Raw genomic sequence first — 17,589 nt, 5'->3', positions numbered from 1 at the left:
TGACCAATAAAGGAAAGCATACCAAACGCCTTCAATATTTTCTTGTCCTCCTCTAACCTTGCCACTGACTATGTAAAATGTATTCTCTCTTCTCCTCTAATTCCACCTGCCCTCCCCTACACTCCCACCATATCCAGGTTAGTGGTCTCTCTGCCAACAGAAATAAATTCATCCTATCCACTCTACAAAGCCTCTTCTATTCTAAAGAAAACAGACCAGACAATCAAGCAGCTAAAATTCATCATTCCTGAAAAATCCTTAAAATGCTCTTAACACACCTCTGATGCAAACATCTTTTCTTTAACACAAGTGAACAGAACTATTTTTCCAAACTATTTAGCTGATTCAAGTCACAAGGTTATGTTCAATTCTGTACATACTCACTTTTGATAACCATCAGTTGCACACTCAAATAATGCCACATTAACAGACCTCCAGTTACCTTGTTTCTTCCTTCCTAAATAAACGATGCATATCTTATAAACAAACCAAGTTATAAAACATAATAATCACATCTATGTAATGGACATTTGAAATGAATGTCGATAATCCTGGAAATATACAGGTTAAGGCATCATTTGTGGAGAGAAGTAAATCTAATGTTTCAGAGGTTAGGCCTTTTCATGATGAAAGGCCATTGACTTGAAGCACTAACTTTAATTCTCTCTTTGCAGATGCTGATTGGTTGATGAATATTTCCAGCATTTTGCTTTCATTTCAGATTACCAGCATCCACAGTGCTTTGGTAAATCACACCTCAGTCAACCTTTACAGTGCTCAAATTGAAAGCAAATCTTTATATTATCCATGCTACCAAAAAGATTATACGTAATGCAGACAACAGACATTTCACACCCAGATACTCACCAAAAATATTGGTTGTATGGCCCTTCCTGGAGAGTGGTTTTAACTCATTGTGCCCCCATGCATATTGTCTGTAGTTGTCCCAAGCATGCTTCATCATCTGCAAAAAGGAAAAAAATTAAATCTTGAGCTAATTTAACAATCTTTCAGCAATCAAAATGAAGAACAAATAAAAATACATTCCAACAATTTTAAATTTCAACACCAAGCGACTCCAATTATACAGGACATTGGTAAAAGTATACAGTACTGTGCAGAGTTTTGGTCTCCTTATTCAAGAAGGGAAATAGTTCCAATGAAAGAAGTTCAGAGAAGGTTCACTAACCTGACTCCTTGGGAAAGACAACGATAAAATCACTGACTAGCAATTCAGAGGCATAGGCTAATGCTCTGATGACAAGTCTAAATTTATTTTTAATTTACTTTTAATAAATCTGGAATTGAAAGTTAATCTCATCAAATGGCAACTATGAAACTATCAGTTATAAAAATTCACTTGGTTCACTCATTCCCAAGGAAAGGAAAGGAAATCTGCCATGCTTATTAGGTCTGACTTAGACATGACTCCAGTTCTACAGTAATGTGGCTGACTCTTAACCACCTTCTTTAAATGGCTTTGCTCAGTTCAAAAGTAATTAGGGATTGGGAACAAATGTTAGCCTTGCCAAGAGCACTCACGTCTCATGAAAGAATAACAAAACAAAAATGAAGAGGTGGTCTTATGAGGAGAGGTCAAGTTGGGGTATACACATTTGAATTCAGAAAATGAGAGGTTATTTTATTGAAATGTACTGGATTCTGAGAGGTGGCTTGATTTAGCAGATGCTGAAAGGATGCTTATGATTGTGAGAATATCTAGAATTGTGGGTGCCGTTTAAAAATAAGCAGTGTTGCATTTTTCCTCTTTTTAGAGGTTTGCTGGTCTTTGAAATTCACTTCCATGAGAATAGTGACGACTGATTCAATAGTAAGTAATCTAATCTAAAAAAAATGAATTTAAGGATGAGTTAGACAGTTTATTGATCTATAATGTAGGGGATTAAGTAGGGAAGTTGAGATCACAATCAGGTGTCAATCTCAGTGAATGGCCTAGCCCTGCTATTTCTGACAATCTCAATCACTTTAGTGATTTGCCCAAATGCTCAGTTACACAGACACAAAATAACAATACTGTGTGCTAATTAAAGATCATCCTTTTATTTATACATGCAGTTAGACGTATATGCTTATCAGTCACTCATCCATCTAACATCTGCTATAATGTAAACTACTTCGGAGCTTCTATTTAAAAATAAATAAATTGTCTATTAGTCCCATTCCAGTATATTCACAGCCACAGTGGAAACACATGGTGCCCTTGGAGAATGGGAATTTAATGCAACAAAAAGAAAAAATGCACTTGATGTTCATTATTGCAGAATTATTTTAAACTAGAAACCTAAACTAATACTTTACTTAAGTCATTTATTCTGCTTAATTAGTTTACTTATAGATTTTAGAGTTAAAGTTAATTACGCAAACTTTTAATTAATTAAATATAAAATAAAGAGGTTTTAGAGATTGGATTACAGCCTGCTGACATGCAGTAACTGCAATGCATGGGAGCTAATGCAATCAGAGGCTGCATTTTCAGCTGGTGCCTGCAACTCAAGAAACACTGACCAAGTTGTTGAGCTGTAATCTGCAAGCATCACAGTGCATTAGGTGAGAGAGTTGGCTGGAGACACTAGACATCCCTCAGGTTAGATCATGGCTTAGATTCAGTTAGTAGTCAGGTATGAATGAACCTCGTCATGATTCATAAAAGGAAAGGGATCTGGAACAAAGTTGGGGCCTTAACGTTTGCTACTTGCTTAGAGATACTTGGCAGCTGCTACTGGTGTGGTTGATAACAGAAATTTGAGAGAAGATAAACATAATAACCACAGCAGATGTAATGTATTTCCAAGTCAGGATAGATGGTAGACCCTTTGGAAGGAGCCTTGAGTGGCAGTGTCCCAGTGTAACTGGTGCCCTCACCTTTCTCAACAATACAGGTTGCAGACTTGGAAGGTAGCCTGACAAAACTGTGGTAAGTTACTGCAGCATACAAAGTGCTGATCAATAAAGCTGCTATGCCTGGTCATGGAACTTCCTGAAGGCTGATGGAGCTGCATTGATCCAAAGTATTCTTGGCATGTACCTTGTAGGTGGTGAAAGTCTTTGGAGAATCACAAATGATTCACTTCCCACAGAATATCCTGTCTTTGATTTGCAGCCACAGTCACTTATAGCCCCACTGTTTATGTGGTGATCGCACTGAATTTCTGGTCAGTTGGTCAATGGTGATTCCAAGGAACTTTGTGGCAAGGATTTCAGTAACGGCAAAAGCTAGTCAATGTCAGGGGAGATGGTCAAACACTCCTTTGTTAGATTTAGCCACTGCCTGGCACTTTCTCAGCAAGGTTGTGAATGATGTCTCAGTCATACTACACTTGAGTGCAGAATGTTTCATTATCTGAGAAACTGCAAACTGAACCGATCATTGCCAATCATCAGCAAATATCCCGACTTTAATCTTAGGATGAAGGGAGATCACTGATGAAACAACTTAAGATTGTTGAGCCTTAGATACTAGCTTGGATGCCATTAGCCACGCAGCCGTTCCAGTCTTCACCACTGTGTCGAACAAAGACATCACTTCCAAACTCACCGCCCCACAGACCGCAGCAACTGCCAGTCATGCCACCTCCGCGACTGCCACAAGATCCACCGCCGCTGAAACCAACGCGAAGTCTACTCGGCACATTACTGTCGTCCTCATAGTTGCTGCCGCCGCAGCCACTTCCTCCACCGATGTCACTCACTTGAACACCACAGACGATATCGCCTACATCACATGTCACTTCCACTCCTGGGGATACCACTGAAGCCACCCCCTTCCCCTGATCCCCAGGATGAGCATCACTTCCATTTGTGATATCACCCACGATCCCACAACCACACCCACTCCAGTGACAGTCTCCACCCCCACTTCCAGCTCAAGCCCCACACCAGGTCATAGCTCCCAAACCGGCCATGTTTTCACCCCCCCCCCAAGACCATCAGTCCTCAGTAAAGGCCTCAACTTCATCCCCCTATGCTCCTGAATCAATTAATTTGAAACTCTTTGCAACATCAAACACTTCTTCTGCCGCCTCTGCACTTTTTCCATCTGTACTCCCACTCACCCTTCCGCCTCCAATACACTCCCTGTGCTGATCTATTACCCGCTCTCAATCTCATTTCCAACTGCCAGCCTGACATTGACCTCCTTCAACCTGTCCACCACACCACTCCAACTTCTCAATATGCAGCTCTCAACTCACTCCCCAACATCACCATTAAACCTGCAGACAAGGAAGGGGGTGGGGAGGGGGGGGGAAAGAGAGGAGGAGGAGACAGTGGTAGTTTGGCACATCGACCTCAATATTGTTGAAGCCAGGCACCAACTCGCGGACACCTCCTCCGACTGACTCCTCAACCATAGCTTCAACTCCCATCACCAAATCATTATCTCCCAGACCATCCATAACCTCAACACCTCAGGGGACCACTCACTGCCTCCAAACTCAGTCTGGGAAACCCCTCCAACCGGTTCTACCTCCTACCCAAAATTCACAAACCTGATTGCCCCGGATGACCCATTGTTCTGGTCTCTTCCTGGCCCATGAACTTATCTCTGCATACTTTAACACTGTCCTGTGCCCCATGGTCCAGGAACTCCCCAGCAACATTCAAGACAGCACCCACGCCCTTCACCTCCTCCATGACTTTCAATTTCCTGGCCCCAAATGCCTCATCTTCACCATGGACATCCAGTCCCTGTACACATCCATCCGCCATGATGACTGCCTCCAAGCTCTTGGTTTCTTCCTCTCACGCCGACCAAACCAGTACTCCTCCACTGACACTTTCATTCGATTGGCTGAACTGGTCCTCACTCTCAACAATTTCTCCTTTGAATCCTCTCTCTTCTTTCAGAGCAAAGGGGTAGCCATGGGCACCTACATGACCCCAGCTATGGGAGCCTCTTCGCTGGGTACGTGGAACAATCCAACATTTGCAGCTACACCGGCACCATTCCTCACTTTTCAATGACTGTATTGGTGCCACCTCGTGCTCATCAACTTCACAAACACTTTCCACCATGACCTGTAGTTCACCTGGACCATCTCAGACATGCACCAACCACACCTGGACCTCTCCAACTCAATTTCCTGTGACCGACTCAACACGAATATCTACAAATCCACTGACTCCCTCAGCTACCTGGACTACACCACCTCTCATCCTGCCTCCTGTAAAAACGTTATCCCTTATTCCCAATTCCTCCACGTCTGCCGCATCTGTTTCCAGGAGGAGCAATTCCACCACAGAACATCCCAGATGGCCTCCTTCTTCAATGACTGCAATTTCCCGTCCCAGTGTTGATCTTGCCCTCCAACACATCTCCTTCACTTCCTGCACCTCTGCCCTTGAACCCCAACCCTCCAATCACAACAAAGACAGACTCCCCCCCCATCCACACCTTCCATCCCACCAACCTCCAGATACATCACATCATCCTCCGCCATTTCCGCCACCTACAAACAGACCCCACTACCAGGGAGATATTTCCCTCCTCACTCCTGTATTTTGGAAAGACCATTCCCTCCGCAACTCCCTTGTTTGGCCACCGCAAGTAGTTCAAAACCTGCGCATACCTCTCCCCCTTCCCTCCATCCAAGATGCCAAAAGGATCCTTCCACACCTGATAGAGATTTATCTGTACTTCCAAACACATCATCTACTGTGCCCGTTGTTCCCAATGTGGTCTCCTCTACAACGGGGAGACAGGACACCAACTTGCAGAATGCTTCAGAGAACATTTCTGAAACATCTGCACTAAACAACCCCACCGCCCTGTGGCCAAACACTTCAACTCCCCCTCCATTCTGCCAAGGATATGAAAGTCTGACCACCCGACGCCTGGAGGAAGAACGCCTCATCTTCCGCCTTGGGACCCTCTTACCACATGGGATCACTGTGGATTTCACCAGTTTCCTCATTTCCCCTCCCCCAACCTTATCCCAGATCCAACCTTCCAACTCAGCACCGCCCTCTTGAACTGTCCTACCTGTCCACCTTCCTTCCCACCGATCCATTCCACCCTCCTCTCAGAGTGATCATCTTCACCCCCACCTTTAACTACCTATCACATTCCCAGCTACCTTCCCCCCATCCTACCACACTCCCATCTATCTATCAGCCCCCTTGGGCCACAAGACTAATTTCCTGATGAAAGGCTTATGCTTGAAACATCGATTCAAGCTTTTCAGATGCTGCCTGACCAGTTGTGCTCTTCCAGTCCCACACTTTTCGACACTCATCTCCCAGCATCTGCAGTCCTCACTTTCTCCATGTAGAATGGCTCTGTAGAACTCAACCGACAGTGCACTTGTTCTTGATGTGTAACTCATATTTACAAGCACCATTAATCACACTTCCCTTAACTTTGCTGAAGACTAATGGAATTGTAATTTGCTGAATTGGATTTTTCCTATTTTATGCAGAGAGGACATTAGAACTAGGTTAAGAAAATTTTTAAGAGCAGTAGAAACAAAACATCACATTAAAAATATGAACTGTTTTTCATTCCAGACTTTCTGCCAGATCTGGTGACTATTTCTGACATGCTCTCTTATTTAATAAATATGAAACCTGCCTTAAACCGAGTGCAAAGAAGGTTTATACAACTGATTCAAGAGATAAGTAGGTTGTCCTATAGAGGAGACCTTGAGTTGAAGGAGGATATTTTCGCTTAAGAAGAATGAGATAGGATACAACTGAAACATACAAAATCCATAGAAGCCTTAACAAGGTAATGTTCAAAGCTGTTTCCCACAGTTGCAGCTTCAAGATCTCCGGCTTGACCTGAAGATTAGAGTTTGGCCATTCGTGAATCTGTCATTCAGAAAGTTACGAATTGCTGCAATTTTCTACTCAAGTGGGCTGTGGATGCTTGTTGCTATGTGCAATCAAGACAATTGAAAGATTTCTGGGCATTAAGGTCATCAAGCAATATGGGAATATCTTTTTGACTGACAGGAGTGGCAGGAGGGTGTATCTGGCTTAATCTTGCTCCTATTTCAAATCTTATTATGTAGAATTAGTGTGAAATCCTAATCCATCTTTTATTTATTTTCTTTATTAAAATTACTTTAACTGGATTATGCTGAACTAAATAGTGCAATAACAGGCATTAATAAATTTAGCATCACAGTCCTCCAATACCATATAGAAGGATTCAGAATTTAATTTTAGCTTTAATTCAATAGAACTTAGTCATCCAACTAAATCAAATGTCATAGGTGCCAAAAACAAGTAATGACAAGAGGTCTTAGTTTAAAAACTAACAAAAGTGAAGCATTCAAAATCAAATCCATTCCAGTGGCAACAGATTAGCATTGCTAGATAAGTAAATTCAGTATCCTTTACCCTTCATAAGCCAAGTTTTTTTTAAAACCAAAATTTGATCACCACATTTTTTCTTTCAGGAATACAAAATAGTTTTGTCAGTTCCATGAGGTGACATTTTGCATACAGAATATTGATAGCAATATTTACCATTTGATGATCACAATATCGATATTGTATGAGATTGAGAATGAAATATAAAAATTAAACTTTGCAAAGTAAATTGCTTGTTTGCTGTGCATTGTTAAAAATTGTTCAAGAGATTTTAGATGCCTGAAATGATAAAAATATTAAACCTTGTTAGAAATAACACTTGAAGTTCCACTATTTTTAAATACTGCGAAAATCTATTCATTACTTTTATCTTCAATTAATTTTAGAGAATGATGACTGCATGGGCTTTACATTGTAGATAGCATTTAAATTGAAATTATATAAAGATATTCAATTCATTCAAAAATTATTTAATCTTCAGGATGTGTTAGGGAAAATCTTTTCCCTGGGTTGGGCGGAGAGGAGGGAAAGGTTTTAAAAAGGACCTTTTCCAATTTTTGTTTCAAAGTATGCATCTTTTTCACACAAAGGGTGGTGTGTGTACAGAATGAGCTGTCAGAGGAAGTGACAGACTGGTAGAATTGCAACATTTAAAAGGCATCTGGATGGGTATATGAATAGGGAGGGTTTAGAGGGAAATGGGACGAGATTAATTTAGGATACCTGATCAGCATGACCAAAGGGTCTGTTTCTGTGCTGTACATCGCTATGTCTCTATGACTTAAGGGAAATACCAAGAAAATCCTTGCCATGTTTCATAAACACAATATCCAGCATCACTGTTGTCCAGGTTCAAAAAACAATGATCCTTGTTGTACGAGCTCCCTCTCCCTCGTCTTCAGATAATGACTATTATCACACTATGCAACAGTTAACCTACAAAACAGTTATTACAACTAAACTAAACCAAACAACAGCAAACAAGAATCAAAGAATTACGTAGCTGTTTGCCCTTTGAAAAGCACCACATCATTTGAATCTCTAATTTACAGCAACGTCCATGCAAGTGGTCACTGAAATTAAATAAAGTTAGTCACTAGCTACAGTAATTTCTGACCCAATTTATTTTAGTGATGCTGCTTGATGGATAAATATTGGCAAGGACTCGGAAATAAACTTCTCTGCTGTTTAAACAATATCATGAAATGTTTTACATACAATTGAGGGAGCAAATAGGACCATGGTTTAACATCTCCAGCAGTGGGAAGACACTAAGAAATTAGCACTTCTTCCAATGCTGCAATTCTTCGATAAAAGCAAAATGCTGCATTCTTAAGAGTCATACTAGGGTTAGAAATATTAACTCTCCCCCTCCAAACGCTGCCAGATCTGCTGAGTTTCTCTTTTTTTGGTTTTCACTCAGTACTGTGCTAGGTTATGCCTATTATCTGGCTCAAGTTTCTGGAGCAGGTGGAAACCCACAACATTCCAACATGAAGGTGACAGCACTTCTAACCGAGCCACAAATTACACCACTCATACAGTGTTCAATACACTTAGGGGCTCTTGTCGTGAAGTGGTGGTATCCCTTTCTTAGGGCCAGGAGGCCTGCGTTCAGATCCCACTTTCCACGGAGTTGTGCAGTAACATCTCTGAAAAGCTGATGAGAAAATACCCACACTCAATATGTGTAGACACTAAAGCAATATTATTCAATACAGTTCATGGTCATCCTTAGGTAAAGGTAAGAGATGTTTCATATTTAGAGTAAAACTGATTTTAAAAAACACTCATTCCAATTTAAGCAATATACCACCCAGTCTTCCCAAATACCTCTTTAATCTTCTCTTGTTTCTCTCTCGTGTCTGGATCACCTGGGTCCCCATTATTGATTCCCACAAGTTTTGGGATAGGAACATGTGGCAGTTGTTTGCCTTCTCTTTTTTTCATATCTTGTTTCACACGGTTTTTTTCTGTCTGAATTTCAGCACGAATCTGATCTTTGGATTTTTTCAGTTTCTCCTTAGCCTCTTCAAGCGCCCTCTCATGATCTGCCCTAATCATTTTGCGAAGCTGCTCCTCTTCATCTCTAAGGAATTCAGAAAAGATATTGGACAGATCTATCATTATGAAAATATAAAACAACAATAGCTTGCAACTAACTGCGATTTCAGAATTTAAGTGTTAAACTTAAACTCAAACTGCAACATTCAAAAGGTTAGGATTTTAAACAGTAAAGATGGTTGCTGCAAAACTTAAGATATTAATACGTTCACAAGAAGCCAAAACTCAACTTTGAGGCTATATCCATATACAAGATATTTTACCATAGAATCTCTGAATCCCTACTGAAAGGGAGCAAACCATTCAGCCCATTGAGTCCACACTGACCTTCCGAAGAGCATTCCACCCAGGTCCACCCACCTACCCTATCCCTGCATTGTTCCATGGCTAATCCACCTAGCCTGCTCATCCATGGACATTATGGGCAATTTAGCATGGCCCATCCACCTAAACTGCACATCTTTTGGACTCAAGCACCTGAAGGAAACCCATGCAGACACTAGGAGAATAAGCAAACTTTACACAATCGCCCAAGGCTGGAATCGAATCTGATTCCCTGGCACTGTGAGCCAGCGGTGCTAACCATTGAGGAATCATGTCACACTTTAATGAGCAAGAAATATACAAATATACATACATACGAATACAATGACAGTTTTAAAAACAACTGAACATGCAAGAAACACTCCTGGTTAAAGGCAAAAAAAAACTGCAGGATGCTGGAATCCAAGGTAGACGAGGAGGAGGCTGGAAGAACGCAGCAAGCCATGCAGCATCAGGTGGTGGAGAGGTCAACATTTCAGGTGTAACCCTTCTTCAAGACTCAATACTTCCACCCCAGAGATTATACTATTAAATGTAAACAAGGCAAAATTTTGTCTTCTTTTAACCCATGAATTTGGTCTTTTCAATCTAACAAGAGATACCAACAATATTACTGAATGGTGAGTTGCAGCTTCATGTTGGCAATGGTTGCTTATCTCTTGCAAGTGCTGGCAGACTAACCATGTCTGGAGTGCTCGGAGGGATATCTTACAAAATTATCTCCCAACGTGTATCACCAAGGCAACCTGAACCACATGGGCCCTGTTATCCAGATTGAAATGCTGATTAGCCAACATTGAGACTCCAACTTGTTTCTTGGAAACGATGGACATTTAAAGCACAACGGTTTACAATCAGACATTCTCAACACTGATTTGGGACCTGGGAATTTTGACAGCCTACACACTAGTAGCACCCCAAATTCAAGTTCTGAACAAAGGGTACCAGACCTATAAGACAGAGGAGCAGAAATTAGACCATTCGGCCCATCAAGTCTGCTCTGCCATTCAATCATGGCTGATAAATTTCTCAACCTCATTCTCCCGATTTCTCCCTGCAACCTTTGATTCCCTTGACAATCAAGAACCTACCTCCATGTTAAATATACTCGCTGACCGGGCCTCCACAGTCTTTTGTGGCAACGAACTCCATAGGTTCACCACTGTCTGGCTGAAGATGTTTCTCATGTCTGTTCTAAAGGGGCAGCCCTTTATTCTGAGGTTATGCCTTGGGACATAGTCTCTCTTGCTAATGGAAACATCCACTAGCGTGGATAGAAGATTGGCTGTGGCAGAAAACAGAGTGGAGAAAAAAGGGCCCTTCTCAGGATGGCAGCTAGTAACTATGGTATTTCGCAATTGTCAGTGTTATGTCACATAATGATCTAGAAGCAGGAACTGAGGGCATTCTGGCTAGGTTTGCAGATGATATAAAGATTGGGGAGGGACAGGTTGTATGGAGGCGGTGAGGACACTGCAGAAGGATTTAGACAGGTTGGGAGAGTGGACACAGTCACTCAGTGGTTAGCACTGCTGCCTCATAGTGCCAGGGACTCAAGTTCGATTTCAACCTTCAGGCGATTGTCTATGTGAAGTTTGCATGTTCTTCCCATGTCTGTGTGCACTTCCTCCCACAGTCCAAAGATGTGCAAGTTAGTGAGCTGACCATGCTAAATTGCCCATAGTGTTCAGGGATTTGCAGGTTACACACATTAGTCAGGGGAAAATGTAGAGTAATAGGATACGGGAATGGGTCTGGGCGGGTTGCTCTTCAGAGGGTCAGTGTGAACTTCTTGGGCAGAATGCCACGCTTCCACACTTTAGGGATTCTATGAGATTCTATATCTTCCCAATGTCTACTCTATCCAGGCCATTCAGCAAGTTTCAATTAGATACCCCTCATCCTTTTAAACTCCATTGAATATAGACCCAGGGTCTTCAAAGGTTCCTCCATATGTTAAGCCTTTCATTCCTGGGATCATTCTCCTGAATCCTCTCTGGACATACTCAAGGGCCAGTATACCCTTCCTGAGATATGTGGCCAAAACTGTTCACAATATTCTAAATGTGGCCTGACCAGAGCCTTACAAAGCCTCAGAAGTACATCCCTGCTTTTATGTTCAAGTCCTCTCAAAATAAACGGCATCGTCACTATCTTAACTATTGACCCAACCTACAAGTTAACCTTCAGAGAAGCCTGGACTAGGACTCCCAAGTCCCTTTGGACTTCAGATTTTTGAATTTTATCCCCATTTAGAAAATAGTCTATGCCTCTATTCTTCCGACCAAACAGCACGACCTCTCACTTTCCCACATTGTACTCCATCTGCCACTTCTTTGCCCACTCTTCCAACCTGTCTAAATCCTTCTGCAGCCTCAATATTACTTGCGCCCCCACGTACCTTTGTATCATCTGCAAACCTAGCCAGAATTCCCTCAGTTCCTTCATCTACATCATTAATGTAGAAAGTAAAAGTTGGGATATAACACTGACCATTGCGGAACATCACTAGTCAACAGCTGCCAGCCTAAGAAGGACCCTATTTTCCCCCGCTCTTGGCTGTCTGGCAGACAGTCAATCTTCTATCCATTGCAGTACCTTCCCTCTAACACCGTTGGGTCTGATCTTACTCGGCAGCCTCCTGTGTGGAACCTTGTCAAAGACCTTAGAGTCATAGAGATGTACAGCATGGAAACAGACCCTTGGTCCAACCTGTTCATGCCGACCAGATATCCCAACCCAATCTAGTCCCACCTGCCAGCTCCCAGCCCATATCCCTCCAAACCCTCCTATTCATATTCCCATCCAAATGCCTCTTAAATGTTGCAATTGTACCAGCCTCCACCACTTCCTCTCGCAGCTTATTTCATACATGTACCACCTTCTGCATGAAAATGTTGCCCCTTCGGTCTCTTTTATATCTTTCCCCTCGCACCCTAAACCTATGCCCTCTAGTTCTGGACTCCCCGATCCCAGGGAAAAGACTTTGTCTATTTATCTTACCCATGCCCCTCATAACTTTATAAACCTCCATAAGGTTACCCCTCAGCCTCTGACGCTCCAGGGAAAACAGCTCCAACCTGTTCACCCTCTCCCTATAGTTTAAATCCTCCAACCCTGGCAACATCCTTGTAAATCTTTTCTGAACCTTTTCAAGTTTCACGACATCTTTCCAATAGGAAGGAGACCAGAATTGCATGCAATATTCCAACAGTGGCCTAACCAATGTCCTGTACAGCTGCAACATGACCTCCTAACTCCTGTACTCAATACTCTGACCAATAAAGGAAAGCATAGGTAAAAACAATGACTGCAGATGCTGGAAACCAGATTCTGGAGTAAAGTGGTGCTGGAAAACCACAGCAGCTCAGGCAGCATCCGAGGAACAGGAAAATCGCGATTCAGGCGATTTGGAGGAAAACTTGAAGAAGTTTTCCTCCTCTCTCTATAAGGTATTCCTTATGAAGGGCTTTTGCCCAAAACGTCGATTTTCCTGCTCCTTGGATGCTGCCTGAACTGCTGTGCTTTTCCAGCACCACTCTACTCCAGAACAAAGGTAAGCATACCAAACGCCTTCTTCATCATCCTATCTACCTGCGACTCCACTTTCAAGGGGCTATGAACCTGCACTCCAAGGTCTCTTTGTTCAGCAACTCCCCAGGACCTTACCATCAAATGTATAAGTCCTGCTAAGATTTGCTTCCCCAAAATGCACACCTTGTATTTATCTGAATTAAATGTGCATCTGCCACTTCTCAGCCCATTGGCCCATCTGTTGTAATCTGAGATAACCCTCTTCGGTGTACACTACACCTCCAATTTTGGTGTCATCTGCAAACTTACTAACTATACCAAATCATTTATGTAAATGACAAAAAGTAGAGGACCCAGCACAGATCCTTGTGGCACTCCACTGGTCACAGGCCTCCAGTCTGAAAAACAACCCTCCACCACCACCCTCTGTCTTCTACCTTTGAGCCAGTTCTGTATCCAAATGGCTAGTTCTCCCTGTATTCCATGAGATCTAACCTTGCTAATCAGTCTCCCATAGGCAACATTGTCGAACGCCTTACTGAAGTCCATGCAGATCACATCTACTGCTCTGCCCTCATCAATTTTCTTTATTACCTCTTCAAAAATCTCAATCAAGTTTGTGAGACATTTCCCACGCACAAAGCCATGTTGACTATCCCTAATCAGTCCTTGCCTTTCCAAATACATATACATCCTGTCCCTCAGGATTCCCTCCAACAACTTGCCCTCCACCAAGGTCAGGCTTACCGGTCTATAGTTCCCTGGCTTGTTTTTATTGCCCTTCTTCAACAGTGGCACCACATTTGCCAACCTCCAGTCTTCCGGCACCTCACCTGTCTTCTTGAAGTCCAAGTAGCCAACATCCATTGTCTCTACTTGGTCGAATGTGCTCATTACCTCCTCAAAGAAGTTTAACAGATTTGTCAGACATGACCTCCCCTTGATGAAACCATGCTGACTTTACCCTATTTTACCATGCAACTTCCAAGTATTTAGAAACCAGATCCTTCACAACAGATTCCAGGATTTTAATCAATGACTGAGATCAGGCTAATTGGCCTGTAATTTCCCATCTTTTGCCTTACTCCCTTCAGCTATTTCCTTCAGAATTGGTAGATACTGGAAGACCTGCTGAGTTTCTCCAGCAATTTTGTTTTTGTTTCAAATTCTTCAACGCTACTGCTACTGTCTCAAACACAGTCAGACATACTGCCGAGCATGTTACCTCCAGATAAAGATGTAGGTTCAATTGTAACAAAGTATTTTTATGAGAATTGGGTAAAAGTAACAGATGTATGGATGATTTGCAAGTGAAAGGGAAGCAGGGAGATGGGTAGAGAGACCAAAAAATAGTGAAGTTAAAAATAACCTGGAGGCAGAAGAGCTTAAATGAGAAGACAAGTAAAGGAACAAAAGATAGGTACAGAAAACTAGGACCATCACATACACCTGAAAAGAATGGGGGCAGTTGTTTGCACTTTTGATCTGAATTTAATGTGAGTTCAGAAAGCTGCAAAGTGCCCAAGTAAAAACAAAGTGTTGAACCTCAAACTTCTATTAACTGTTATTAGAATCACATACATGGCCATTGACAGAAAAATCATAGTGGGGATAGGGTAGGAAATAAACCAACTCGGTGCTTGGAATAAAAACTCAGGGTCACACTTCATGGCTCAAACAATGTGCTTCAATAGGCAATCAAATCTGCGATCAATGTCCAGAATGGAGTGACGACCATGGTCAGCAGCAAATACAAAGTACTGAATTGTAGTACAGTGTTGCAATGGTTAGTCTGACTCCTATTTTATAACAGTGGCACCTCATCCCGGACCACCCCACAAGATCAAACTCATCTTCCACATCCACTTTGTCAAGACCATGCAGGATTTTGCTCATCTCAATCAAGTAACCTCATACATCCTCTTCTGTCTGTGGAAACAAGCCCAGCCTGCTGAACCTTTCCTCATAAGACAATCCTTCTCATTCAGGTATCAATCCAATAAATCTCCTCTGAAACACCTCAAACACATTTACATTTTATTTTGGATAAGACAACCAGACGTACACAGTGAATGAAATAAAATGAAAGAATGAAAGAAATTAAGTGAAAAGAATGAATGATTTTACTGTCATGTATAAAATACTTTGAAAATACAGTAAAATATAATGAAAATCTTGCACTGCTGTCATGATCCGGCAGCATTGAATAGTTTTAAAGATAACAATAAAACATAGCTTGGAGAGTCTATAAGCCTTCCACCAGCGCTTTGCCAACAACGAAGTCATCACTCCTCAGGTGCCATCTTTCACCTGTTCAATTGCTCTCACAATAAGGGATAGCATCTAATTAACCTTCTGAACGATGTGCTCTACCAAATACAAAATTTTGACTCTCACAAGAGGACACCTAAATCAGATTTCCACATTCTCGGTTTAAGTGATACTTTGCTTTTTAATTCTTTTGCCTAAGCGAACAAATTAACATTTTTCAATATTAAGTTTGAATAGTGCATAAATTGCTGTCTATGAGATTGCTGAAAAGGCCAATTTACAAGCATATACAACCACTTGAATTCCAATTGGTATACTAACCTACGAAGGTAAGTTTGCAGTAGACACCAATAGAGAACCCTCTGGCTGATTTCATAACTAGGATATCATGGAAAGGGAGCTCATTTGATTGTGCCATTTCAAATGCGAACTTGAGCACAGAATGGAGCACGTTAAGACATGCATGGAAATTCATACATGCAGCCGCAAATTCAATATAGCAAACACATCTCCTCCCTTTTGGAAATATACCATTGAAGACAGGTTCCTTATTGAATCCAGCAAGGATATTTGCAAGAACTGGGCATTTTGAGTTATAAACTTGATTCTGTAATAGAGTGCTTCAAAGCCATCCTGCAGGATAACGGCTACCCTGATCAAATTTGTTCTTGCTGCATTTCTTGTGCAATCTCATGAAAGGCCTTTAGGAAGTCACTTTTGGTCCTGAATGTTGAATAGACTACCTCAGGACTCTCAGACATTTGAGCAATAGATGAAGACAGCTGCTTCATGTCACTAATATGCAATAGCAAAATGAAACTGCAAAATGAAAAATTAAACAGCATATCTCTTCAGCCGTTTGTGATAAGGTATTGACTGTACAAACCAGTTCCTTGCATACAAACTCTGTGTCCAACTTTAGATGAGATACTACAACTGGACATTATTTGCTGATAAACAGAGTGGGTTTGCAGCATGATCCACTTATGTGTACCGGAAGCTACATATATTAATACACAGAGCCCTATTCTGTGTAAACAGAAAGGAAGTGCATGTACTGTGTCCATTTAAACTCAACAGAACAGATGACAACTATTCAAAGATTCATTTCTCAGGATAATTCCCTGACTCGAGTCAACCTACCTGGTCTGAAATCTAAATATAGCCTGGCAGTTAACAGTCATTCAGTGCAGTTTTCTCCTTGGCAATGCCTTTACCAGAGTACACTTGCCAACCAATGAACTGTCTCCTCTCATACAGTATAAAAGGTAGGTTTGCCCTTTTATTGGTATTTTTGCAAATTTTCATCATGAGTAAGTGAAAAATTTTAAACAAAAAGTGAATGTGTTGTATAGATACTTTTAATCAACCTGTTCAAAAGTGTGATGATACACCTCTGGAGTTGATGGGACTTGAACTTGTGCCCTCTGTGATGTAGGACAAGATTAAGAGGTAATTTGACCCTTTTCAAAATTGCTTCCTCCTTAAATATTCACCAAAAGTAACCAATATCCTTGCCGAGTTGAACACCATCATACCAACCACCTGATGAAGGAGCGACGTTCAAAAGCTAGTGCTTCCAATTAAACCTGTTGGACTATAACCTGGTGGTGTGTGATTTTTTTTTAAAACTTTATACACCCCAGTCCAACACCTGCATCTCCAAATCATACTCCTGTGAGGCACACATCTCTCAGACATGTGACACTCCCCACAGCTTCTTGTCATGGTTGACTTAGATGAAGAGCCCCCCATCGATTTGGATGAGAGCATAAGAGGTATAGTTAGTAAGTTTGAAGATGACACCAAAATTGGAAGTGTAGTGGACAGCAAAGAAGGTTACCTCAGATTACAACAGGATCTTGATCAGATGGGGAGTACAGTGGTGCTGGAAAAGCACAGCAGGTCAGGCAGCACCCAAGGAGCAGGAGAATCGATGTTTCGAGCATGAGCCCTTCTTCAGGAATGAGCAAGGTGTGCCAAGCAGGCGAGATAAAAGGTAGGGAGGAGAGACATGGGGGAGGGGCGTTGGGAATGCGATAGGTGGAAGGAGGTTAAGGA

At 41.8% G+C, this 17,589-nt stretch overlaps 1 protein-coding gene across 2 annotated transcripts in view; it reads right to left on the bottom strand.

The window, feature by feature from the left end:
* Window positions 1-17,589, bottom strand: part of man1a2 (mannosidase, alpha, class 1A, member 2) — a 132,783-nt gene that overhangs the window by 92,141 nt on the left and 23,053 nt on the right. For both annotated transcript variants that reach the window (XM_043700936.1, XM_043700938.1), the window contains exons 2-3: window positions 9,169-9,424; window positions 868-964 (exon numbers count right to left, since the gene is read on the bottom strand). In XM_043700936.1, the coding sequence (XP_043556871.1) occupies window positions 868-964; window positions 9,169-9,424 (353 nt within the window). The remainder of the gene's footprint in view (window positions 1-867; window positions 965-9,168; window positions 9,425-17,589) is intronic.

This window comes from Chiloscyllium plagiosum, chromosome 12 (genome assembly GCF_004010195.1).
Source record: "Chiloscyllium plagiosum isolate BGI_BamShark_2017 chromosome 12, ASM401019v2, whole genome shotgun sequence".
In the NCBI taxonomy this organism is placed as follows: domain Eukaryota; kingdom Metazoa; phylum Chordata; class Chondrichthyes; order Orectolobiformes; family Hemiscylliidae; genus Chiloscyllium; species Chiloscyllium plagiosum.
This window is presented reverse-complemented; position numbering and strand designations above follow the sequence as displayed.